This window comes from Chiroxiphia lanceolata, chromosome 2, assembly GCF_009829145.1.
Source record: "Chiroxiphia lanceolata isolate bChiLan1 chromosome 2, bChiLan1.pri, whole genome shotgun sequence".
NCBI lineage: Eukaryota > Metazoa > Chordata > Aves > Passeriformes > Pipridae > Chiroxiphia > Chiroxiphia lanceolata.
The window spans coordinates 98,919,926-98,946,835 of NC_045638.1; the positions used below are offsets into that span (position 1 = coordinate 98,919,926).

General features: G+C 38.1%; 1 protein-coding gene across 1 annotated transcript in view; it reads left to right on the forward strand.

Moving 5' to 3' along the window:
* The window catches only part of DCBLD2 (discoidin, CUB and LCCL domain containing 2), a 39,619-nt gene that overhangs the window by 8,256 nt on the left and 4,453 nt on the right, over positions 1-26,910 (forward strand). Inside the window, exons 2-11 of the mRNA XM_032680352.1 lie at positions 8,977-9,204; positions 12,178-12,315; positions 13,505-13,556; positions 14,529-14,601; positions 17,086-17,219; positions 17,864-17,904; positions 20,477-20,692; positions 22,265-22,389; positions 25,833-25,980; positions 26,366-26,545. Coding sequence (XP_032536243.1) covers positions 8,977-9,204; positions 12,178-12,315; positions 13,505-13,556; positions 14,529-14,601; positions 17,086-17,219; positions 17,864-17,904; positions 20,477-20,692; positions 22,265-22,389; positions 25,833-25,980; positions 26,366-26,545 — 1,335 coding nt within the window. The remainder of the gene's footprint in view (positions 1-8,976; positions 9,205-12,177; positions 12,316-13,504; positions 13,557-14,528; positions 14,602-17,085; positions 17,220-17,863; positions 17,905-20,476; positions 20,693-22,264; positions 22,390-25,832; positions 25,981-26,365; positions 26,546-26,910) is intronic.

A 26,910-nucleotide genomic window follows, 5' to 3' on the forward strand; every position in this document is an offset into this window, starting at 1 on the left:
ATTTAAAGAATATATTGATTTTCTTGATTCTTTACTTGATGTGCTGTCAGAAGTAATAATTTGATACATCCTCGAGGAATATTATTAATGGTGGAAAAGGGAACTTGAAAACTCTGTATGCTTCTGAAAATGGTTGTGAGCAGATAACTCTTTTGTCATGGTTTCTAAAAAAGATGATGGTGTGAAAGCTTCCCAGCTGTCAGTCATATTACTGTTTATCTTGGCCTGGTGTTTAAACAAAGTTTGTAAATATTTGTAAAATTATAACAGATTTGCAAAAGTTTAATTATTTTTCATCCGTAAGTACCATTTTCTGTTCCTATTCCATGGTCCATTTGTGGTTTTCCTAGACTTAGATAGAACAATCCTAATACCTCACATGTTGCTTGACTGTGAAGTGGAAATCTTTTCATGTCTCTTAATTGCAGTTTCTTGGAGTAGACGTAGTAGCTGCTTTAGTGCCCAGTTGCAGCTTTGGATGTTGAGGGTTAACGTTGAACTGTTTTAGCATTTGTGCCACAGTTCTCTTTAGTTTCACCCCAATATAAAGCTAAAAGTGTAAAACCAGGGTGTATAAAGTGGTGTATTAATTAGACTTGTCAAGACAAGCGACTGCCTACAAGTATAGCTACTTGGATGTAAATGTTTTTTGGTAAATGTGTAGAGAAGCCCCACAGAAATGAGGCATGTGAAAGAACCTCAATATCTTTAGTGGAAAGATGAGTTAGGAAAACAATGGAAATGGAAGGTGAATTACAATGGTGCAATTTTGCTTTGCTACTTCTAAGAGTTTGGAGAGCTTTTGACTGGGAAAGGATAGTTTCTGCATATCTAGCATGTGTATGGAGTATGTTGTGCATGTATGTTTGCCAGCAAGTCCCCAAAGGTTTTCATAGCTGGCAGCTGCTGTACCTTTAGCGGGACTGTAGCCAGTTAAAGCCCATATCTGTTCATTTTACCTTTCCTCCAAAATGGTTAAGATGTGGGGAAAAACATAGTTCAGTGTGATGGAAAGAAGCTATCGGTGCCTAATTTTTCTTTTACAAATCTGTGAGTTTTGTGGTAAAACAAGAAGCCCTGAACCACATTATCTGTTAAATTCTATTTTTATAGAATTGTGTGCAGGTATCAAAATACATCTCATTATCACAAGGATGGAAAGAGTGATGCATTAAATTTAATGCTTGTGAACACTTATGTGCGAAGCCCCAGTGGTGACCAGTTTTTATCTTTTTTTCAGGTATATTTGAAAACATCAAATAAAGCACTTGCATTCCATTATCTCATAGTTTTTAAAGAACTGTTTTCGAGTTCTCCAGTTCTGTTACACGAGGCATCATTTTCATCTTGCTACCAAGAAGGTACAGCAAAGCTGATGGGCAGGTTTAAAGTTCACAGATAGTTTTTACTAAAGTTCTACGGGCTGCACTGCTGACTACCTATACTTTTTGTGATAATTTTGGCACTTAAAGTTTAAATTTACTGTCATCTTCCTAATTAATCATTTTATTATTCAGTAGTACATTATTTTGTTGATTGTATTCCTAGAGGGTCAGAAGTATGAAAATACCTTTAAGGGCAAATATCTTTATTTTACAGGACAAAACCAGGAATGAATTGCTTCTTAGAACAGATTGTGTATTAAATTTTGTGATGCTAGAATGAAGCCAAGTTATTCAAAATGGGAAAACTCCAAACAGTCCCCATTGTAATTTTGAAAGTAGATTAGAAAATCAATGTTAGAAATCAATGTCACCTACACTGGGAGAAGGAAGTACTGGTGTGGAGATGTGGAGTGTTCTGTTGTATCAGTTGGACAAAAAACTTTAAAGAAGGTTAGAAACTGATATTTAAAGTCACTGTTCTTGATGCAGCTACAGGGTGCAAATAGTTACCACTGGTTTTTGAAGTTTTCTTTTTGAAAGCACCAACATGCCCTACTGGGTTTTTTGGGGTTTTTGTTTTGTTTTGTTAGGTACTCAAGCCATCAGCTTCCTTTCCTGCCAGCTTCTCTTGATTCCATGGTAGCCAAAAATTATTTTTACCTCTGGCTACTGCTGTCTCACCCTCTCCTCCCTGTCCCTGTCTCGCATCCTCTGCGAGGAGCCTCTGTGCAGGCTCCAGTGACTGTTCAGCCATTAAGCCGTATCTGTGCCCTTACTCAGCTAAAGGCAGGTGGGATGATAACCTGGGCATAAAACTGTGGTGCATCTCAGCAAGGGTACAGTGAGCCCCAGACAGGGTGGGAAGTGGTAGATGCTCATGAAAGGCAAGGTGGTGCTGTAGCATCTGGTGTTTGGATCAACATGTGCCACCACGGATCTGCGGTGTGGGCTGTGCAGTCTCATTTGTGAGATGGAAATGGAAGGGAAAAAATGATGCTTGTAATGTTAATTTAGCATGTGAATTACTGGTATGATTAGAGAACTTTTTGCCTCTTTGTTGACATACGTAAGGCTTGTGAAATTTCTTGTGGCCCTGGCATGGTGAGGAGTTGGAAGAACATACAAGAGAGTTGAAGGCCATTCTGACCACGGCTGTTGCTTATTGACATAGTATTTTGCGTGACCATGTCTGTGTTATTTTTCATTTCCTTCATCATCTGTGTTTCTGCTGAAAGCACTGAAGCACTACAGTGTTTATGAAAGTGTTGGTGCAGATTGCAAAGTAGATGCTATGTCTTGGGAAGTGGGAAAGCTGCATGTGCCAGACAAACGACAACATACAACATGAGCTGTCCCTATGATTCAGCATGGGCAGCAGATCAGAAGGGCTTCTGCATTATGTGTCATGGAGCATAGAGTCCTCTTAGAGTCCTCACATAAATCACTTTTCACCATGGCTAGCCTGTCTTTGCAGGCTGCTCTTGCCAGCACAGTATTTAAGCAAGTCATAGCTGTCCCTGGGGACTTACATCGTGTCCCTGACATCAGTAAGTAAAAGCTCTGCAACACTGTCTTATACAACTGATCTTTTTTACTGTATATTTGAAGCAGTCAGTTTGATTAGTATACAATAGTGGAGGAAGCACCTGTCTTACCTGCTCTGACAACTTAATAATTGAAGATATTTTCTTTTAAGATGTTACCATATTCTGGATTCTAAATTTAGGAGGGCTGTGTTCCTCTTTTGTGTAAAATTCAGAGGCTGAAAGCTAAGACTGCATTTCCCAGAGATCGTAATTGTAAAGCTGTGTGTGCAGATGAAAATAATAAAGTCCTAATTATCACTAGCCCAACACGTGGCCAGTGTTGTAAATGAAAACAGTAAAATTTTGTTGTAATGGCATCTTAAATTTTGTAATTTTGCTATAAGAACAAGAAGCAGCCTCTGTCTCCTCTCACCCCATGCTGCCTCCCCACTGATCTGCCAACATTTTCAAAGGCAAGATGCTTATTGTACTTTACCTTTTGTCCCGTTCCTGTCTTTGTTAAACCTCAACCCATAATTTGATTACCCTCCTAAGGGTGCCCCACAGCAGGTAAATCAATCCAAGCTGAAATAGCTGTAATCCCACCTGCCCTCCTGCCACTGGCAGCGGCGCAGTGGCCTTGGAGGGGTGAGTTGGTGAAATCTAATGCTGTGGCGGGAATGAGTCAGGCACTGTCTACAACCTGCTCAGTTCCTCAAGCCAGAGCACCAGTCTTGAGTGACTGCTCTTCCCAGGGGAGGGATAGTTTCTGCATTTCTGGTTGGGATTCAGGGTTGTATAAAATGTAAATGCAGGTTGGCAGTGCTGGTGAAGGGAGCAGTTGCTGGTGTTTCCTTACTCTCACACCGTCCTATCCCTCTGTCAAGGAAGGTGCTGTTGAATGTGCACACTAAAATTAGGGGATTGCTCTAGGTTAAAACTAACAGCTGTTTTTATGCCAAGTCCCTGGTCTGGTTGTCCATGTGGCCCAGAAGTGTTCACCCCCTGTACCAGGAAGGGTGTGAGAACATGTGGCCAAAAGTGAGATGCAGACAAGGCTTGCTTTTGTCTGTGCCTGTGCTAATTTGAAGTGCCTTTGAGTGTTTATTGAGCTATGGCCTCTCTTATGAAAGTGTGGGGTATTTTATGTTGTGAAACATCTGTAATGGGATGAAATGCCCAAACCAGTGTGTTACTGAGGCAAATAAATGGCTTAAAGATGAAAGTCAACTGTGTGCTTGTGTTGGCTTGTTAAGAAAATTAATTCTGACAGAGGAACAGATTCCTTCCTGAAGAGAACAGCATTCTGTGGATTTTGGTGGAAACAGCAGTGAATTTGGAGGACACAAATAAGGGCATTTGAAAATACATGAAAAAGCTGTTCAGAATTTGATGTCTCTGTGGTCTTAATTCCTCAGTGTTTCTTATTCATGGAACTGTTTTGTTCATTGTGTAAACTTCCTTGCCCATGCTGAGAAAAGCAAAAAGTAGAAACCGCATCTTTTAGCGGCACACTGATAAAATGCGGGGAAATACAGAGCACAGGAGCTAAACAGAAGAGGAGAAATTATAGTGGTGTATTGAATCAGAAAGAGTTGTGCATTTGGAGTTAAATGAATGCTTTAAAATACCCATTTTGCTTACTTAGCTCTAATAGATTTGGTTCTACCTTTGCTTAGTTAAGAAAGTTTTAATTACATCCTATGTGTAGCCGCAAACACAGAAAATCATAGCTTATATATGTAAAATTTTCTCAGGAAACCCACTGGTTAAATTGAGTCTGTTCAAAAGTGTGTGTTAAAATTGAGATTAGTGTTTTGATATGCATCAGTTACCCCTTATAGATTATAACATTAAACTGTCTAATGTCTTTATTTTATCATTCACTCTTCTCCAAGTAAAGAGTGGGAAAGTATTCGCTGGTCTTAAAAATTAATTTTTTATGTGTTTTGGTAGTGAGAACAAGATTAGCAGTCACTAACAGCAACCAGTCTTGGAGGGAAAAAGTTCTGATTAATTGACTTCCACAACTATAAAGAATTTATAATTATTATATATTATATATGTATATGAGTATTAATAGGGTACTTAGCACCCACTCCTGCGTGTTTCATTTTCTTCATATACCAAAACCCAGTGTATTTTGGTATGTTTGTGTTGGTTGAAGTCCTGTATTTTGTTGATGTAAAGAACTTGGGTATAAGAAATTGTTTTAAATCATCTGCATGATTGCATCAGACATCAGTGTGCCATAGCCCGGGGTTATATGTAATCTGTCAGGATAATTCATCCAGACGGCATTCAAAGGCGCCTGCAGAAGAGATGGATGGTTCCCTGATGGCAGCAATCTGCTTTCATATGCTGGCTCCTTAGAGGGGCAGTCCGTGTTTCTAACACACGTTTGGGTGAAGAGCTGAGCTCCCTCGTGTTTACGGTGGACATGGCCCTCAGGGCACATGGAATTCGATGCACGTCTGCAGAAGGGTCAGCACGTGTCAGGTGTGATGTGTGTACACAAGTGATCTGGTGCTTCTACCGGGGCTTTTTCTACTCTGCAGGTGCAGTAGGTCTGTTGTGTGACAGAGAAGACTGAAAGAAAGCAGGAGGCTCGTTCAGCTGTGTACTGACAACAGAGGTTGTCAGCCCATTCAGGAATAATTGATTTAGGAATTGATGTCTCTCTCTTCTGTGTGTTCTCACATACTACACTCTCATGCACACAGATAAGCAGAAGCAAAAGATTCTGTGGCACTTGACTTCCGAATGAATAGGTAGCCAATGCTCCTATATATGTGACTGTAGTGCAAAGAATTGTATTTTCTCTTTTTCTTGGAGAAATTGCTGAGTGTTGCAGATTGCTCCCCTGATACAGGATGTGTGTATGTGTCTCTGGAGTTCATCGGTGGTATTTATACAACTTTGGCAGAAATGATGAAGCACCACTTTACATGGAGAGGCTCAAGAACTACCCTTCTCTAGTAGCAGTAAAACAAAATGTAATTTCACTGTCCTGCAGATTTCACTGGAAGTCTGATTTTTTTAGAAATTTGCAGATAGTTCCTGAATGATGTGGCTGCCCTTGGCAGACTGTATATGCTGTGGTAATCTTCAAATTCTTCAGGCATGAAGTGTCTGGCATTTCTGTTATCACTAACCTAAGTGAAACATGCAACAAAATGTGATATAAAATGTCCTTTCAGAATGTGATACTTGTAAAAATTGGATTTATAGTAGGATGATGCTCTAGATGCAGCTCAGCACAACTGTTTTTCCTTTACATTCATTTCTATTATGATTTGACAGCAGGTTTTTTTAATATGGATAGAGGAGTATTTTTCCTTTCATGTTTTCAAGAAAGCCTACAACAAAAGGGGGATTTGTGATTGGCATTTCTATTAAATTGTGTGAGACAGACTAAAAAGCATTTCTCTCTAGCCACTGGAAACAAGACAGTGTTCCAAACTACTAGGGGAAATTTTAACATTTTTAAGTGATGTGTCTTTTAAAGAAAAGTCACAATGTCTTTTTAAAATTTAAAGCATTTTATTTGCATTTTATCGCCTAAATGTGTGAGGGTGTTTTTGGAGTTCTTTGCTTTTTCTCATCGGAAAGGTGCCCTGTTCATCATGCAAATGCAGTGCAGGTATTGTTTCATGCTTGAGACAGCTGAACAACAAGCTACTGGAAAGAATGGTTTAAATGGATATTAGGCATGGTCTTATCTACTTTTAACTAGAGAAATTTACGGTTTAAATACAGTTTGGGTCAAAGAAGAGACCCAAGCACTCCTTTGACTTTCAGCAGCATAGACTTAGGATGCAAAAATGCAGGGAACAATCAAAGATACAGAATCATGTGCATTATTGGTATTCCTGGATGTAAGAAATAACATTTATGTTGTTACTGTATTGCAATAAAAGGCCCATTGAGAGACGAAATAATTAACTGCCAAGCATTCTAGATCATGCAAGCATTCTTACTTTCCTTAAAATGCACTCAGAGCAGTTTATCTGCCCATACAGGTGAAAGTTACTATGATTTCATGTTCAAAAGGCCACTGTATTAGTGCATCTGCATAATATTTTCAATCTGTGAATGGATAAGGAGTTGCTTACCCCATCACAGGATAGGAAAAGCACCGAATTGGTTAACTGGCTCATTGTTTTTATTTAGGAAATAAACTAAAACTGACAGCTGCTCATGTTGAAAATTATTTTTATGTATCTGCAGTATAAAGAGTTTTGAAATACTAGCCACGAATATCACCATGAACATATTTGTTGTTTTTATTTTTGTTAATATAATAAGTTCCATGCATTTGGTAATGTCTGGGAGTACTTGCTTGCAAAAAGCCAGTTTACTAGCAAAGGAATCCATTTTTCTTGACTGTTAAGCATATTGTGACTAATAAGGAGTCTGACATTTAAATGTTTACTGACTAATAAACCAAGGCCATACAGGTTTTGAGTGATAAAGCTTTCATTTTTCTTAGATTTATAACATGCTTTTGGAAAGAAATCAGAATTATAATGATACAAAGAACATGCAGTTTAAGTTACCTCTTTGTAACATTGGACAATTGTGTCTCATGTATTCAACAACAGTAATTTAGAAAAGTAATTTATCATCTGTCACCTGACTGGAAATACTTGTCATGGGATAGAACAAAGCGTTGCATTAATAAAAACATGGCTGAACAACAGCTTTACAAATAGAAATTTTGATTTACTGGAGCAGATATTCCAGTTAACTTTTCCAAAGATGCATCATTTTGAATCAAAACTGCTGGCAAGAAAATATGCTGCAGTTTGCATATGCATCTGTTTATGAATCTGTATATGTCAGCAGCACTTCAACTTTAGAACATGCAGCTATCTTTCAATGTGCTCAGATTATAAAGAGAACAGTTTTTGCTACTAGAAATTAGGTGTGTTTGTGTCTTGGTTTAGAGACAAATATTGGGGTGGGAACTAGTTTGCAAATAGATTAATCAGATCTAGTTAAGTTAATCACAGTTTGTTTCCGACATCTCTTCAGTGCATTGGACTGACTTTTCCATTCAATCTTGCATGAATTTTGAAATTTAGTTAAAATTCTTAAATATGTGTACAGTCTTTGTCCCTAAACCTTAGCTTACCTTTTCATGCGTTATAGAGGAACTGCACATATTGTGTAATATGAAACACTTTCAGACTGACACCTTTAGCTCTCAAAACCAACTTCTGTCAATACAAATCATGTTGATCGTTGTGAATGTTACTTTAAGAACATTTTTATTTCCAAACCAACACATAAATTCTTGCACTTTTTGTTCCACACACTACGGGAAATTCATGTCTAGTTGTTGAGTAATTAGATTTATCAGTTTGCTCTTCATAATTTGATATTGAGAATACACAATTGGTGCTATTTTTTCCACTTGTTAAACAAGTCTTCATTAATATTGTTGTTGCTATTTAAAGTTAATACTCAAATGTTAGGTAGAGGACTCCAGATTGGAGTTACAATTTAATTTGTTGTACAAATGCAGAAAAATTGAGTGAGTTCTCTAAGTATGAATGAATTGCAGCATTAAAACTGTGGTGCAGTAGAAAACAACATACTAGTGGTTTGGTAGTGCTCAGAGCTGTGTTCAGTTGTGTTCAGTACTGTTTACTGTTCATTGGCTTTCTGCTTCTTTTTCATCATGTGAATACAGTAACTACAGTAAAACCCATATGCTCTTGTTTTATTGGAAGGTTTCTCCCTCCTTTTCAGAGTCTGTTTCCCTCTGTACTGAGGTGTAGAGGGAACGTGAAATAACAGGGACACTTTCTGTACTGTCTGTGCAATTTTTAAAGCCGTTAGGGATGAATTTCCATCTCATTGAGGAAGTTGTAGCAGCTCTCTGGTCATCTGTGATGAGAAGCTAAACATAAGGCAACATTAGTTGCCTTAATTACTGTTTCCTCTGCATGCAACTTATCTTGGAGTTTTCTTCTAACGTGATTAGTGTGGTTTGACTAAATCCCCAGTGAAGCCTTAAAGATGAATGTGTGAGCTGATTTCTTCTTGTTCTTTTGTAGGTGATGGATGTGGACACACTGTTCTGGGCCCTGAAAGTGGAACTCTTGCTTCCATAAACTACCCACGGACATCTCCCAATAGCACAGTTTGTGAGTGGGAAATTCGGGTAAAGCCTGGGCAGCGAGTTCAGCTCAAATTCGGCGATTTTGATATTGATGACTCAGATTCTTGTCATTCCAGTTACTTAAGGGTTCACAATGGAATTGGCCCCAACAGGACAGAGATAGGTAGGAGCTTTTATAATTGGTATTTGAGAACTATGTCTTGTCTAAAACTTGGATATACTGTTGGTTCTTTTGTTACTTTTTGACAAAAACTAGATGCTAAATGCAACATAGATCCTATAATAATCTTTGATTCTTAAGATTATCAAAGGAAACCCCATGGTTATGTGGGGGTTTTTTCTCAGACATTTCCCAGTAGCTTGCAAAGAGGAAATTGTAGAACTATAAGGAGTGTATATATATATATATATATGTGTATCTTACCTGAAATGCCTTTCCTGTTATATGGATTCGCTCTGATTTGAGCTGTTTGTCTTGGTGGTATTAAAGGATGTCTGGCTTCAAAAGTTGTGTAGTTCAAATACCCTCCATGTTCAGATAATATTCATAGTTTAATCTTTGCTCTCTTCAGGAGAACAAATTCAATTTCATGACTAGAAGACTGTGTTGTTTTTTTTGAAATAGCAGTGTGATGTTATAATCTGTGCCAAAGTGTATGTAGGGTTTTAAGACCCTTGTGGTTACTTGGCATAAAACTCAAAATGAATTGTCATTCTTCCTTCTCTAATATTAATTGTTATTATGCAGATTAATTTTATTTTCTTACCTAAAACTTTAATTTGAAGAGAGAGAAAGGGAGATTTACCACACCAAGATTGTTTTTTTGCAACTCAAATGCCGATCCCACTAAATAGAGCTTTCTATAAAGAGACTAGTGAAGTGTTAGCTTTGTTAACCCTCTTTTCCAACTGCTACCTAGGTGAGAGTGTGTGAAAATAAGTATGTGCTTGGCGCTGTTGAGCCAGGCTTAGTCTAAAATAGGAAACACTGAATACCTTAAATGGCAAGGAACGTCAAGTTCTGATAAGTCTATTACTCACTTTTACAAGTGACTTAATGGGTTCGAGTAAATTTTCTACTTCATTTGTTTCCCTTGACTTTCAGCTGTTCCCAGCTGGGGTAGTAGCACAGTATGTTGAGCAAATGTGTGTGTTGTTCTGCTCTTAATAAATTAAATCACAGAACCAACAGTGATATTAACAGTGGCAGGTACAGATGATGCAGGTTCTTGAATGTTCGTGTTTGAAGCAGCACACACTGGAGAGATTAAACGGTGACCTCAATTTCCTTAGAAGAAATCTGGATTTATCCTAAGTTTTTCCATTCAAGACTCCTGACATGCTCTAGCATTAAAATACTTGTATTACATGAAGTCTGAAATGCAATCATACCTATTTTAATCTGAAATTAAAAATTGATTAGATTAAAGAATAAATTGTTCGTGGATTACTTAGTTGATAAAGAGAGGGTTCCTAATGAAGCTTTTAAGGGCTAGTGCTTATTCCAAGCCTCTTGAATATTTATCAAGAAATCAAATGAAGATTCCCAAATCCTTGTTCGCGAAGCCTAGCCATGAAATGAAGATTCAAATAGTTGCTGTTAAGTTTGTCTCTAATGTGAGATTTAGAGGTGTTTTTTATAAGATTTCATTACAGTGCAATCACTGTGCATCTGCAGTCAGGTGTACTTCAGGCAGGAAGTACAGGGAACAGGAATTCCCTCTCCTGCTGTGATGATGCTGTACACAAACACTGGGGTCCTTCAATGCATAAGTACAGAAAAAATAGTAATATTACATCTTCTGCACATACAGTTGACAGAGGCATCACTGCAGTCGTGTTTTGTCCATTTCTAGTGCCTGCTTTTTAAAAAGATTGCTAGAAATTTGGCAAGAGGCCAGGGAAGAGTTAGAAAAATGATTTATAGTCTCAAAACTATGTCTTGCTGTGAATCATAAGGTGCGTCAGTCTACAGTTTGTCAAAGGCTGTATGTCCATGGTGCAAGCAACACCGGGTAGTTTATCCAAGCTAGATTTAGGTGTCTTGCACTGTGTATTTGCCTGAAGAAGGATAAATGGTGTTTTGAGGACAGTCTGACCTACAGTGAGAGAAATCTCATACTGGTCAGTCATCTAACAAGATCCAGTGGCTGAAAACAAAACTTATTATGAGGCAAATGGAATGATAAGCTGAAACATATGGAGTGTCATCTACTGCTGGTGATTATCCACTTTGATTATCCACTACAGAATCTTCAGTAGGGTTATAGATGGTTTTTACAATATCAAATGATCAAGGGAGCCTATAGAACAGAAGATTTTTTTTTTTAACAGGTTAATGAACTGATCAGTATCTTTATTAAATTTTCTAGTTAGTAGGACTGGAGAATTCCATATTGACTTGAGTCTGTTTAGCAGCCATTCATCCAGTAATGTTATTTGATAGCAATTCTAAAACATCATGGGGCAAATATTGTCAACATGTGGATTCCAGCATCTTAATTTGAATTGTGTTATTTTTGTTCACTTTGTATGGCAAGAGAAGTATCCAGATACAGAACCTGTATATGTTTTTTAGATGCAGCAAAACAGAAAGTGAACCAATTAGCAGTTTATATTAACAGTGCTCACATATGCTTGTATGTTACTACTGAAATGTAGTGAATCATGCCTGTTGTTATCCAAAACTGAGAAAAATACTTGACAGAAACCATGGAAAAGTTGACAAGGAAGAAGTGCCCCAACAACTGAGGGAAGACAAAGGCTATTTTCTCATTTGCTTCTGTAGATGCTTCTCATTGCCCTAACTTGATCCTTTTTCTTGACATGTTCTTTGAAGTACTGACTGTGAAGGTTATGTATGATTAGAGGTGAATGGGATAAGGTCACATTTATCTGCAAGTGTTAAGAGACTCTCACCTGTTGACAGTGACAAAATAAATGTGTTACTCATAGTCTGCCATTAAATGGACACTAACAACCTTATTTAGTGTCATACACATGTGTTTGTTTTTGAATATACACTGGAAATAATGTGAGCTTACACTGCAAGTAAAATAAGGTGCTGCAAATGAAATAAGATGCTTATTACCTATATGTTGGTTTGGGTCAATCTTTGTTCTCCTTCTCTCCATAGGAAAATACTGTGGGTTTGACTTTCAAATGGATGGTTTAATTACTTCAAAAAGTAACGAGGTCACAGTACAGTTCATGAGCGGGATTCACGCTTCTGGACGTGGATTTCTTGCAGCTTATTCAACCACTGACAAATCAGGTATTTATAATTATTTGGTAATTTTTCTTTGTTGGCAAAATTAGAGCTGTCTAGTAAAAACACAGAACTAATTTATTTATTCCCACATTCCCACAAATTAACTTCTAAAAATTTAATACCCTCTTGCTGTTCTGTGTAGGACATTGGTCTGCCAGTTACTTAAAAGTTGCTGTAGTTTTAAAGAGATGGTATCATAGCTTGCCTTGAATAGCAGAGGAAGAATGTCAGTTGTCTGTTACAAATGAAAGAACTCCTTCATATTAAGGATAAAATGCATTTTTTCAGCTAGTAGTCAAGGTGGCAGATAACTATAAAGTTTTCCTATCAAACGGTGTATATTTTATACAGACTAACCTCATGGAAATTTTAATTTCAGTAGCAGTATCCTATACTCCCTCAGCTCTTTAATTACATAATCTGCTGACTACTTTTTAGTCTTTTTGCCATTTCTTGGTTTTTTTGCCATGTTTTTGGTCACTCTAACCTTCTGAAAGAGGTTGCTGTATTTGTTTTGCATCTCCTTCCACTCACTGTAAAGGTGAGTGACCTGTGTGGTCCATGAGGAAATGAAGGATTACAAGCAACTGCTTCAGCAGGCAAAAGGCTTGAAAAAACCTTCTCTGGAAATAATTCTAAAAAGAGCAGATAAAGACTTTCAGTTTTTAATTTTGCGGAGATTTTGTTGCTTTCCTCTCTGTATTTTGGACTGTATGTGCTGAGCCACATCAGACACAAACATGAAATTTGAAGTATCAGTCATGGATGCCAATAACATGGCACTATAATATTTGTTCCTTGTAGTGCTTAGGTTCAACAATGCTGAAAACACAGGCGTCTTTAGGTAGAATATTAATTTAATTTTGTGAAAAGAGCATATGTTTGTGTCTCTGAATTATCTTGGGTTGTCTGAAGTGTGGCTGTAAATTAAAATTAAGCTGTACAGGAGATGAATTTTTGTAATATGTCTCATGTCACATTTTCAGTAGATTTTCCAGTTACTTAGACAAATTAGCAAGGTTCTACTGTAATACAAAATCTGTTGCAAGAAATTTAGTCGGAACATGCTTTCTTCATTCTGAGACTTTTGGTGAAGCCTCAGGGCTCAAATGTTTATTTTCATGCACTTTAAAAAGCATACTCAAACTTACTGTCTTTATTATCCTCTTGACCTGACATTTTTTCTTTCCAGACTTAATTACCTGTTTAGACAATGCAAGTCACTTTTCCGAACCAGAATTCAAGTAAGACTGATTTTTACCTGTTTCCACCCAATCTCTTTAATAAAGTAATTTTAGTGTTTCTACTTCACTGTTATTTATATCTGACTGCAGCTTGAAAATTGGCCATCCAGAGAACCTGAGAAACAATTAGGGTTAGAGCTGAGTAATTTTAACATTTGTACTCCTGCTTCCTCCCTCTCTCCCATTTTTGTTATTTACAAGCAGTATACAGTAGAACCTCGTTAATTTGCACTAACACATAGGAGCTAACATCTAATTCCCATAGAAATAATATTACAGCAGGTATATATACACCTTAAATACTGAAATTCATATTACGGTTACCTAAGGAGCACTAAATGATGAAATGTGTTGAAAATTACAAACCCATTTCACAGTTTGTTGTGCATTAATGAGGTTCTGTGGAGACACAGAATGCTGTACCTTCTGATGGGGGAAGCATTTGTTATTTCCTTGTTTTCTCCTTCTCCATTTCCATCTAAAGGACAATGTTTAAAGCTGCAGAGTATTGTGAAGTACCTAAACTTACTTTTTGGAGAACGTAAGCCATGGCATCATGAAACATTTTGAAGTGCAACCTTTGCATTTCTCTTCCATTTTCCCAAGTTCCAAAATAGGGCTCTAGCTGTAGGTTCTGACCTTACCATGTGCCAAAGTCTGAATCTCGCTGTTTTCATGGAACCTGCAATATTGCTTCAATGTTGTTGAACTGTGGTGAAAATGTTAACAAGTTTACTCCAGTTCACTTTTGCAGATGTAAAAATTTTCATGTTTGCAGTAGGAAATGGCCCTGGGACATGAACATGGGCTGACTCCAGAGGTTTGAGCCTCTGCCTCTTACTTTTCATTCAATTAGGATATATCCTTACATAGGAATATATGAATAACAGAGTATTGTAGGTCAAATCATAGTTACATTAAAAGAGTTGTAAGTGTATGTATATCTTGACTTGATATTTTGTTCTCTTCCAGTAAGTATTGTCCAGCTGGATGTGTGATCCCTTTTGCTGATATTTCAGGCACTATTCCCCATGGATACCGAGATGTAAGTAAAAATAGTGTGGGCTCAAGTGAATTTTGGTAAAGCACACAATGCACAATACAAGTCAGCTCTAGTTGTTCATGTTAGTTCTGCTTCCTGGATGCTGGAATTTATACCTCCTAAGGTGAATAACATGATATTCAGGCTTTGGCACTGCTGCTAAATGACAGGTGCTTCAGATGCTGTCACGTCCAAGAAGTGAAATAGTGTAGTAGAGTCTCAAAACATTTTCATAAGGACTGCAGAGAAAGGTGGATCAATCAAAATATTGTTTTCTATTTCCTGTTTTGTTTTTGTTGGCTTTCTCAGTTTGGGAAACTCAGATTTATAACAAAAGAACCAGTGAATGATGTCCTCCTGGTTTTTGACAATGTAATGCCTCTGTCAGCAGGGTCTCAGTGGTTATATTAATTTTTTTATTACAACTGGACAGATGAAATACTGTTTATGCTCAGCAGCTATAAAATAATTTGCAAAACAAAGTTAATACTCTAAGATTAGTATTTCTGTAAAATGGAAATTAAATCTTTAATAATGTACTATTTACTTAAAATACTACAAAAGCCTGTATAGTGTTTTTCTAATGTAAGATTTTGCAGCTGAATTAACAAACTTACCATAGGACTGGAGGATGTTTCCTTTGTTTTTAGGTGATTATAATTTTGCTAGCAATCTAGTAAAAATTACATGAAATCTCTTTGTTTTTTTAAAAAATACTCCTTTAATAAGCCATTAGATCTAGCACAGAGGAAAGACAATTTAAAAATGTTAGCGTTCAAATATTTTAGTATTAAATATGAACCTAAAGTGTACCTGACTGATTTTCTTTTCTCAAGTATGTGTAAATCCTTAAACTCACATGTAAAAATGTCACCACAAGGTAACTGTTATATGTTCTGGTCACAGTGAGTCTTCACTAAATGGCTGTGAGGTAATTTTTGTAGCTGGTAACAAGGTGAAGTTGATTGCCAACATATTTGCAGCATTCATAGGAGTCCTGCTTGTTGGGGGGTTTTTTTGCCAAAATCTGGAAAAATTGTTTTCTATGGAGGAAAAAGGAAATTTTCAGAAATAAATGCCCTGTGACTTTCTTTTGTCACTTTTCTAACTTTATTGCACTGAATATAAAAGCAGAGAATTTCCCAGAAGTCAAGTTGCGTGCAAGAAATCAAATTGTCCAGCCCACTGTTGGGCCAAGTTTCAGGTAGAGGTTTCTCATGCATCTCTTTCAAATGTACAGCAACTGCTTGTTGCTTTAAAAAATACTCTAAATCTTGATTCTTTGCTGTGTCACCCTATTGTGGACAGTCCTTGAGAGCTTGGAGCTCTCATTGCTGACATCTTCTGGTGGGCACAGAGGAGAGAGCTGCGTCTGCTGCAGAATCCCATGTTCATACTTCCAGTGGAAAGGGGAGCTGTGTTGATCCCAGTCTTGCTGGATGTGAGGGGCTGCAGAATTGCAATATGTCTCTCATACCCCTGTGCTGCACGTTGCAGGGACACCTGAGAATAGCTCTCTCTGTGCCTGTTGCACTGTGTGTAGCCAGTAATCCTCCAGAAATCTTGGTGCACATGGTGGATGGTGCAAAGCCACTGCTGCTAAGCTCTTTTTGGAACTGGACTGTCTCTCTTCTCCTGAACACTAGAGTATTTCTTGGTCAAGCCCCTTTGGCTGGAAAGCTTTGCTTCCCAGCTTGGCTAGTTTTGATCCAGGAGACAGAGGCATGTTTCTCTGCTCAGTCTGTGCAGTGCCTGAAGGACTGGTGTGATGAGTCCTGCTCACTTGGCACAGCCAGCTTGCAAGCCAGGGAGGTGTCACTGTGACATTTCTTAGTAGATCCAGTCATCCAGGGAGAGAAGGCAAGAACATGATGTCCTGCAAAAACACTTTGTGTAACTGATATCCACTGACCTGTACAATATAGGTAATTGACTTCTTTAGGATGAGTTGTATTCATGTATTACTGTGGGTTTATATGGATCAGAGTCCTGGATAACCATCCAGGTAAATCATGAGTTAAACTAAAAAATACAGCGCCTTGGCAAAAAGCTACAAAATCTGCAGTGCATCACTCCTTAATTGTGGGAAAATAAACAAACAAACTTCCAATGTGCTTTCTATTAAAAGATTTTCTATGTATTTATGTCTTCAATTTCTGTTGTCTAACATAATTTATTGTAGGCTGAAAATCTGGCTGTCTGGCTTTTTCAGACTGTTTCACATTGGTGTAGGTTTGAGGGTATTTAGTTACAGGAGTTACGTACCAAATACATCTGGGCAAGGACCCAGTGAAATTTAGGACCTTCTTTTTGTTCTTATAAATTTCATAATGAACTGTAGATGAGTCTGTTATTTCTAAATAAATTAGAACAGTATATTAATGTAATAATAACAAAGGCTATAACTGGATAGTGTAGCATTTACAATATATGGTATGGTATTTATTTACTTTGTAGTATTAAATTTTTCTTTCCCCCCTCTTCAAGTCGTCATCACTTTGTATGGCTGGTGTTCACGCAGGCGTTGTGTCAAATACTCTGGGTGGCCAAATTAACGTTGTGATCAGCAAGGGCATTCCCTACTATGAAGGCTCCTTGGCTAACAATGTCACCTCAAAGGTGTAAGTGTACTTCCTGTATTTTCCTTATCTTTGGCACCTTAGATCTTGGTAGTATCTCACTGCCGGATTAATTTCAGCTAGTGGAGCTACATGTTCCCCCGACAGGTTCTCTTCTCTAAGGTTCTCACAGTGCACTTTTGCTGCAATGTAATTGTTTACCAGATATTTTTAAGCTGTAAAGATTAATTTTCCAAATTCTGTGAGGATTTTTTACCTGCTTGACTGTAAATTCCTAATGGTCTGTGGAAAAACGTAATGTAATGGCAGCTTTTTAGTTACAGGGAAAAGAGTGTAGCTTGTCATTGTATCCCAGAAGTCCCAGGAATGAAAGTAGTCAGAGGAGATTGATTCTTGTTGTTATGATTAGCTTAATATGTAAGGGAGCATTTTAATGAAGACATGCCTTTTGCCTGGTATGTTTGTTTGAAAGCCTCCAACTCAGTATCTCTGGACTAGCTTTCAGTTGAAAAGGTGTTTGTACTGAAAGCGCTGCAACTTGGTGGCAGAAAGTGTTGCTTTAATCACTGTTTGTTCAGGCATATGTGCATAGGTTTCACTGGCAAGCAGTCAGACAGGAAAAATAAATTGAAGACAGTTTGTTTCAGTTTACCTGAGTACTGCAAAACATCTTTTGTTCTCTGCAGGGGACCTTTATCTACAAGTCTCTTCACCTTTAAGACAAGTGGTAAGTGTTATCACATGTATTACATGTTATTACTTTGATGCAAACGTTGTGAGTAGGAATAAGTGTGCAGGTATATTATTTCTTAATTTTTGTTCTAGTTTGTGAGACTTCTTTTACTGCATTCCTCAGTAATGTATATTTTTGAATTGTTTTACTATCTCAATTTGATGATTAATCATCACTGCATTTATAAGTAAGCCTTGCTTATCTGCAGACAGAGATTCTTTCAAGTTACGTTCCTCTATTGTAGTCTAATTTAAAGTGACTTGACTCTCATACTTCAAACAGACTATACTAAAGGAGAGCTGGGCATTAAGACTTGCTCTTTATTTGTAACAACTGCATTCTGGTTTTCTTCTAGGTTTACTCCTTACACTTTCCTGGTTGTCTGTTAAGAAAGCTAGAAGAAATCTCAAAATGATTCCTCACCTTTCTCTTCCTTGTTTTACTTTTTCCCCCTCCCCTTTCCTTGCAGCTGAATGCTGTGTGGTAAATTACTGTCTCTCTTGCTCTGGAAGGGCATCTTGGGCCTTGCTCTGTGTCTAAGATATGTCCCTTCTTGGCTTTTATGTTTTGTTTTGTCCATGTGTGCCAGGTTGATGATTGTTATCACAAGTGTTGCCCTTTTTGAAGCTTTACTGCTTTGTGAGGTTTTTACCTTCTATCTTACCTGTTTTTGAAATAGATTAGCTGCAGTTTTCTAAATGGAAGCTTGTTTTTCTGTAAGTCGCTTTGAATGCTGTCTTTGAGTGGATGTTGGCAGTACTGTGAAGACAGTGGCCTTTCTGCAGTGTCTTTAACTGTTTTAATAACAATATAAAATCCATAAAACCATCATGTCTGTTTTTCATAAGGATAAAGTTAAAAAAAAGGGGGGGAGGATCACGCACATACTCCTCAAAAGTAAACAAATACTTTTCCTAATATAAATAAAAGGGATGCAGACTGGGGATATAAAGACAGGAATCTGATGGGCAGGGGTGTTTGGAGATGGAAATGTAAACAAACAGACAAAAATTAGAAAATATAATGTACCTAATAGCAAAATAATTTCTCTCCCAGACCCTCTGCAAGAGCTGAAAGAAGGAATTGCATATCTGGTGTCCTTATGCATGAAGAATATTAAACACAGTGATCTGGGTGGGGTTTGCTGGTGTCTTTTTGCTGGTCTTTCAAAATGTGATTTGATAGTGTGTATGAAAGTAATTAATGGCCTGGAAATATGAAGAGATAGGACAAAATGCTGATCTAGATCTCTGGATTTCAGTGACACATGAAAAATTACTGAATAAACTAGAGATGAGATGCAGGTCTAGATTAAAATCTCTGTAGTTAAGTGACCTAGGAATTTGCTGAAGGCAAAAGAAAACTCCTGTAGTATGCTCAAATGAGGTTTATCAGACTGTGCTGAAGGTCTTACTCTGTTTCTTCTGTAGTAGTTGGTTTCATTTTATACGAAATAGAAGAGTGTGTTATTAATGCCAGAGGTGTGGTCTGTGCAGAGAAAGATGAAATTATTTGTACAGGAAGACCTGGCTGACTTTGAGGCTTGAGTGATAGAAATTAACTGAAGATTCGCAGAGCAAAAGGTAGAATGTCAGATGCTTACAGACTGAGGCATTTCTGCTTCAAACTGGCAACATGTTAAATGGAAACGAGAGATGAGGGAAAGGATACTGTTAGTAAAGTGCTAACGTGATCCTGGGCTGTGGCAGGTGAAGTATGTCCAGTAGAGACAATAAACTATTAATGTCATCTCACAGGACATGGGTAAGGGCTTCCCTGGGATCCAGTCACACGTGAGTTCCCTTCAAGGATGAGTGCCCAACCTTGGTGCAGAGAGGGGGTGCTCACAGGAGAAGGGAAACTAGGCTGGGTTGTTCAGCCTGCCTAACTGAAGGAAAAGATTGCTCTCTGCTGCTATTTCTGGGAAGTACGGATGTGAGAGGAGAAAACTGTTGGCACTACAGAACAAGATTTAGCAAACAGCAAATGGATATCAACTAGCCACAAGGAGATTTAGCCCTGAATTTAGGAGATGTTTGTTAGCCATCAGCAGAATGCAACATGGGAAGAAACTCATAGTAAGAATGGTGACCAAAAAAATGCAAGTAATTTCAGGGATGCATTTGAGCTCAAGACCAGGATTATGACATGACTTCCTACATGCTTTGATGCTCAAATTAAACTGTCATACTGAGGTGGGTTTAAAAATCAAGAAGTTATATAGACACAAAAAGGAACAAATGATCAAGTAGTCTGTTTCCCATTCCTGCATCAACCATCTTAAACCGTGACAGTTCCCCCAAAGCTTCTCATCTAGTGCTTTGTGTGAGTGGTGACTGAGAGGATATTCATGTTACTCTTGGAGCAGGCATAAATCATGGCAATCTCATTACTACGAAGTTGGGTTCCAATGTCACTGCTAGAAAGCAGAAGACAGTGTGTTTTGTTGATAGTGTTGTTATGGAATAAATTTAGATGGCACTTTAATATTTGTACATAAAGTCTTAAAATCCAAGCAGAGTAGCTTCAGTTTTCATTTTCAGTCCTCACCTTTTCTGTTGTTCAGGTTGTTATGGGACACTAGGGATGGAATCTGGGGTAATTCCTGATTCCCAGATCACTTCATCGTCTATTCTTGAGTGGCCTAACCAAACAGGACAAGTAAACATTTGGAAACCTGAAAATGCCAGACTAAAAAGGGTTGGTCCTCCTTGGGCTGCTCTTATCAGTGATGAACATCAGTGGTTGCAGATTGATTTGAATAAAGAAAAGAAAATAACAGGTAAGTGAATCTGATGTGATTTTTTAGCAGCATTCAAAAAGTTTGGTTACTGACATCCTTTTTTCCAGTGCTAAGTCTTAGATAAAGTCCAGGAGACACGTAATTACCAATACAGCGAATTTGGAGGAGCCTGGAGCTGAAGAGACGTAGTTTCATAGTGGAAGACAGCTCTTCCATCAGAATTTGTTGAAGTTTTTCCTGTGGTTTTTATTGGATCCTTGATGCTTCTCTTAGCCTGCTAATTGTCTGCTTTGAGGTGCAAATCGAAATCCAGTCAGCTCAATCCACTGGTACCTCCGATGCACATATGCTGACTTAGGTTTCTAGATTTTCCCTAGTCCCTGTAAGGGCCATAGTGAATCCAACAGTAGAGACAAGAGTAGTTGCAGTGCAGTGTGAGATAAGCAGCAGGCAGAGTAAACCAGCTGGTAGCCTCCCTTTCACCTCCTTGCCTCACGTGGAACTTGGGCTGGGAGTTGGGGATGGCAGCCCCTGAGCAGTCTGTGCCTTACTTCAGCAAACAGGCCAAACTGCAGGCTGATGCAGCCAGGCTCTGGATTAGCCAGGCTCTGCTCCTTCACAAAAATGGTGATTTTAGTAGCTGTTCATTTGGTGAGACAGCTGGAGGTGCTGTTTCCCAGCCTGCTGTGGATGGTTTGCTTCATGTTCTGGGAGTTGAGGTCGCTTGCTTATGGTTACTGGTTCCCGTTGATTGCAGCGTTGCCCATTCCGAGTAGTGAAGCATCAGCATTTTGGGTTTAACCTCTGGTGTGGCAGTGCAGCTGTTGTATCTTCCCTACTAATGTTAGTGTTTTCTGTTTTGTTTTAATTGTGGAAAGGTGATTCACTGTTGATAGTGTTTGTCATTTGATTTAAATAAAAAACAAATTTGCTTTAGGTAGAGTGCTTAGTAGAATCCTGGGCTTTAAGGCTATTGTGAAACGTTCTCCTTTGATTGGTTTGGGTTTGTCTCTTTCAAATGCATGAATTGGTCTCTGTAACCTCAGCTGCACACCCTGCTATCAGCACCTTGGCTTCCTGTCATTAAACAACTCTAGTTTACCAGCAGCCTTTGTTATTATCTCCCTAGGGACTATTTGGATGTTATGTGACTCCTCAAATCCTGTGCTAATAAGCTTTTACAAAACAGCTTTCCTGTGTGAGTTGTTCTGCAGCATGGAAGCATCAGCTGTAGGAATCTACAGTTCTTTCAGTGGTGCTTTTAGATTGGCAGTACAAGAGCAGGGAAGAGCAGTGCTGTCTCAGCAGCTAGAGACAGGAGTGGGCTGTGGTCAAATGAACGGGTCATTTCCATCAAGAAATGAGGGAAAAGTGCTTAGTAAGGTTATATCATGAAAATTAAAATACAAAAGTAAGTAAAATGATTATTAAGTTACAGTCACTGTAGAAGTTTCAGACTCTGGCACCTTGGAGTTGGATAAACTTCTTGAAATAAACTGGACCAGCGAAGACTCCATACTATGTTAACTCTGGATTCAAAAGCTGATCTGTAAATTTTTACAAACTGGTAGCGGGTTTTTTTGTCTTAACTGGACACCTTCTTTTTCACAGGCATTATAACTACTGGATCAACTTTAGCAGAGTACTACTATTATGTCTCAGCCTACAGAATTTTATACAGTGATGATGCACAGAAGTGGACAGTGTACAGAGAACCTGGCATGGATAAAGATAAGGTAAAAATACCATGCACTTTCTAGGTATGTTTTATGGAAATTTCACAATTGTAAATACAACTAATATTGGTAAGGTGAGAAAACATGAAGTATTCAAGAAAAAGGAAAAAAATTTAAAAATCCAGTGTATTTTGTGAGTTTAGATTGCCCTCTTCTGGCCGTAAAATAAAATCTCAGTTGTTGAGCTGCCAGAATTTAGGCTTCAGGGTTAGTTTGATAATTTTCCTAGGAAATCTTTGCAGCTGTTGCCTTGTAATTTGAGCATTTTGTTCCTCTTGCATGTTCATGAAATTAAACAAATTGTGGAGCTTGAAACTACAGGCAGCAAATCTTTCTTTGCACTCTTTGTGTCATTAGGTTCAGTGCACGAAGAACCAGACATACCCAGGGAGTGTCAGCTGTGGTTAAATGACAGAAAAATAACAGATTTGTCCTCTGCCATCACCTCAGTTGATTCCAACTCAGCATATTCTGTGATTCTGTGATAGAGCCTTGCTTTTGGATGCATATGGTTGCAGGCTTCTCCCTTTGATTGAGCCTTCTGTAATTGCACACCAGAACGACTGGGAGTGGGAGGTGCTATTCGCTGTTTTTTCAAAGATGTTTGAAATTCCTAACGTTTTTCAGGGGGCTAGAAGCTTTTCCAAGGCTTTCCTGTAGTCCTCTTTGCAAATAGCTTCTAGAGATCTGGCAGTACTCAAGAAAAACTTCTAAACTTTTTTGTATATGAAAAAAAGTAAAATGCTTGAAAAATGCTTGAATTGGGGAAATGACAGATGAGAGTTGCAGTGTTGGAAAACTTTGCTTGACAGCACAGAGGGAAAGGGAGAGAGTTTGATAATAAATGGAATATGAAAATGATTTCTCATCAAAAAACTTGTACTGTATTAAGCTTAGGCCAGTTTTTTTTTGTGCAAAAATTAGAGTAACAAAAAATACAGAGCTGCAGGTAAAGATAAGTTACTCTCATAACACTGGACATCAAATCTTGGCTAATAAAAGCCTGGAGTAAAGAACGACTTTACTGTTAATCTTTCTTGAAGGTAATAGTCATTACCAATTCTTGTCTTTGCTGTTAGTTGCTCAGCCTCAGAAACCTGATGTAAGACTTAACTTTCAGCATTGGACATCTATGTCCTTAATCTGTAACTTCTCCATGTGTTGCTTGGGTAGCCAGATGCAGCTTGTATTTTCTTTTAGTAATGGGCACTGGCAGGCACAGCACAAACAAGGACAGTTACAGCAGTTTGGGCTGGGCACATCCTCTCAAGAATTCACCTCTCTATTTTGCTTCTCATTTGCATCTTTACCAAAACAAGTAATTCTTTGGTGAGGTCTGTAGCTACAAGCCTGTCAGCTTAAAAAAAAAATAAATGGCCCTTGTTTAGGGGAAAAGTGGCTTTAAATTGGAACACAATCTTCTGTGGACACATGGGCTGTGACTACTTTGTATTATTCATTTATTTCCAAAATAACACCATAAACTTATCCCTGCATTTAATCTGTCTTCATTTGTTGCTGTTAAATATATTTAAGAACAATAAGCTTAAATTCAGAGCAGGACAGATATCACTGAGAGCCATGTGCTTGTTGACCTGCCTTCAGGGAAGAACAGAGACTACACCCTCGAGGGAAATACCTTGTGTTTGCCAACCTGCATTTTTAGTATGGTGAATGGGTTAGCAGTTTTGGTCTGTTAGTGTCACGTGGATACATAGAAACAAAAATACTGGTTACTAATTTAACATGTAGAAAAAACAGTGCACTCAAACATGAAGTACTGCATTTAAATTACCGAGTGATTTATTTTTCCATGGCTAACTAAATTGACTCATGTATCTGTTTGGTCAGTCAGTGCTTTCAAACATGAAGACAGTCAGTGCCTATGTAGAGAGAAACCAAAATACTTGCATCTAAGTAGTAGTAATGGGGTTTGGGTGTCTTTTGAGAGTGGAGACGTTATCTATGTCAGGGAGCTAAGGAGCGAGTCCCTTGAAGGTCCCTGGGATCATTAGGGTTTGGTTTTTTGTCTTTTGAATGGATATTTTCCTGGAATAATTGTTTTATTTCAAAACTTTAGGGATATTCTAGTTATTTTGTTACAAAAACTTAAAACAGGAGTGCGATACAAAAGTCTTGTGTATGGAGGTTGAAACAACAGCAATTTGCATTGATCAGAAATGCTCTAAAAGCTCTTGACTGCTCCATTTTATGCAGATACATCAGGTGTTACACAGTGAGCGCTTGCCCTAAGAATGGTAGGGTGCTTTATTGTTTACCAAGTGGTGTGAGTGAGCAGACAACTCCCTGTAATAGTTGTTTTTTCAGGCAAGTGCCAAAATTCTGTTCTGCATTATGTCCAATGTGATTTGCAGTATGTGTATCAGTGCTTTAAAAACAAAGAAGTCATTTACTGTCACCTCTGTGGTGACCTGTGTTGCAGCAGCACCACCACAGAGCTGCATGTGCAAAGCCAAAGCCCAACTGCTGTGCACTAACATGGGGAGACAGCTCACTTCCTACCCAAAGACATGGCCCCAAACCAGTCCTCTTAAAGGAGAGGCAGGGTTGGAATATTGGGACAAACTGCTCTATTGTTTTAAGCAGCTCCAAGGGTGAAAACCTGTAGTTTACTGTGAGTTTGTTAGTGTGTTTATACTGCATTATGCAGTGACTGAGTTATCTCTCACTGGTTTTAAATTTCAACCAGACAGACCCTTTCTGTATTTGCACATTTTAATGAGTTCTTTGTGTGCGAGGATGGTCAGTGAAGGACCAGCTTGAGCTCATCCTTCACTCATAGTCTGTGACCTTCTCTTCCAGAACCCCATGGCTCAGTATGAGACTGAGGAGAGTTTTCTCATTCTGAACCTGAATCCTTTACTTTACTTGTGGTTCGGCACTTGTAGACAGCAGCCACGAGAGGACAGTGTGGTTACATACTTGATTGTGCCTTCTAATGCCTTCTCATAAATGCCAGCCCCAGACAGACTGTGCTTAACTGTTAGGCTGTGTGAAGACACTGCTTAATTGCTGCTTGCAACAGTGTCACAACTCCTTGCTATATACATATATTTGAAGAGTAAGTGCAAAATACCAAAGAGTTAGAATTACTCAGTGTGGTAAACATGTGAGATGTCTTTAACAGCAGGCACTGCCTGGGGAGCATCAGTAGGATATTACATGGTACCTTTCCTCTGAACTAGGTAGCTGCATACATGTACACGTGCCTTTTTTGTTTTATTTAGTTCCATAGGCAATCAGGCCCAGTGAGTAGAGATGTGCAGGCAGCAGCGCAGTTCTAGGGTGAATTTTCAGGATCCTGCACTGCTTATTTTTCCTAAATAAAACATCAGAAATGGTTGTTATTGCATTTGTATAATAATAATGTTTCTCTCTCTCTCTCTCTCTCTCTCTCTCTCTTTTTTTTCTTTCTTTTCTAGGTATTTCAAGGGAATACTGAATTGTACCAGGAAGTTCGCAATAATTTCATACCACCTATTATTGCACGCTTTTTTAGGATTAACCCCTTAAAATGGCACCAGAAAATTGCAATGAAATTAGAACTGCTAGGATGTCAGTTTAGTATAGGTAAGGCAACTGAAAACTTTCATTGTGCAAGACAAGCAGTGAAATTATTAAGTTTAAAGGTTACATTGTAGGTATATTTCCAATGAGAAAAAAGTCCTTTCTGGCTGCATAATCCTTCTGTAACCAATAATTCTGAATTTCTCCAGAAGTTATTACACTTAACTGGAAAATACCGAATTTAGGTGTACACAAGTTGATTTCGAAAATGAGTGTTTTAAAAGACACCAGTCACTTGCTTCCCATGTTACTGATTCATGGGGGGTTCTCCTTACATAATGTGAACAAAAGCTTTATAGCAAACTGTTTTAGCTGTTTTCTCCTGAACAGGAGACATGGAAAACTAGCACTTCAAAAACCTTTTCTTATAAATTCTTTTCTTCTGAAGGTCGTGCTCCTAAAATCACCTTGCCACCACCACCACCACCACCTCAGAACAAGAATGATGAGAAGAATGCTGACTTCATTGATGACTTCATTCATTCAGTGAAGACTTCATTGCAGACAGATAAAACAACTTTCACACCTGAAATAAAGAACACTACAGTGACTCCAAGTGTAACCAAAGGTATCCACAGTAGAAGTGCTTGGGAACTCCTTATGGTGCTTTGGCGTATATTAAGTCTGTTTTCTAAATTTAAATTTTCCCAACACTTAACATATTATAGCAAATTATCAATATTTTCTTCTTAGTATTTACCAGTTATTAAATACACATATGATGAAAGATGTACAGTTGCATACTGCATGTAGAAACAAAACCAATCTTCCAAGTCAGATATATATATATATATACAATGTGTATTATATATCTGGATAATAGTTCTGTCTTCCAAACCTTGTTCAAACTGAGTTCAGCTTTTAATCCATGAACAAGTTTTGTGAGAAGAAGTTGCAGCTTGGACTTCTCTTCTGAATTAATCAAGTGTAACT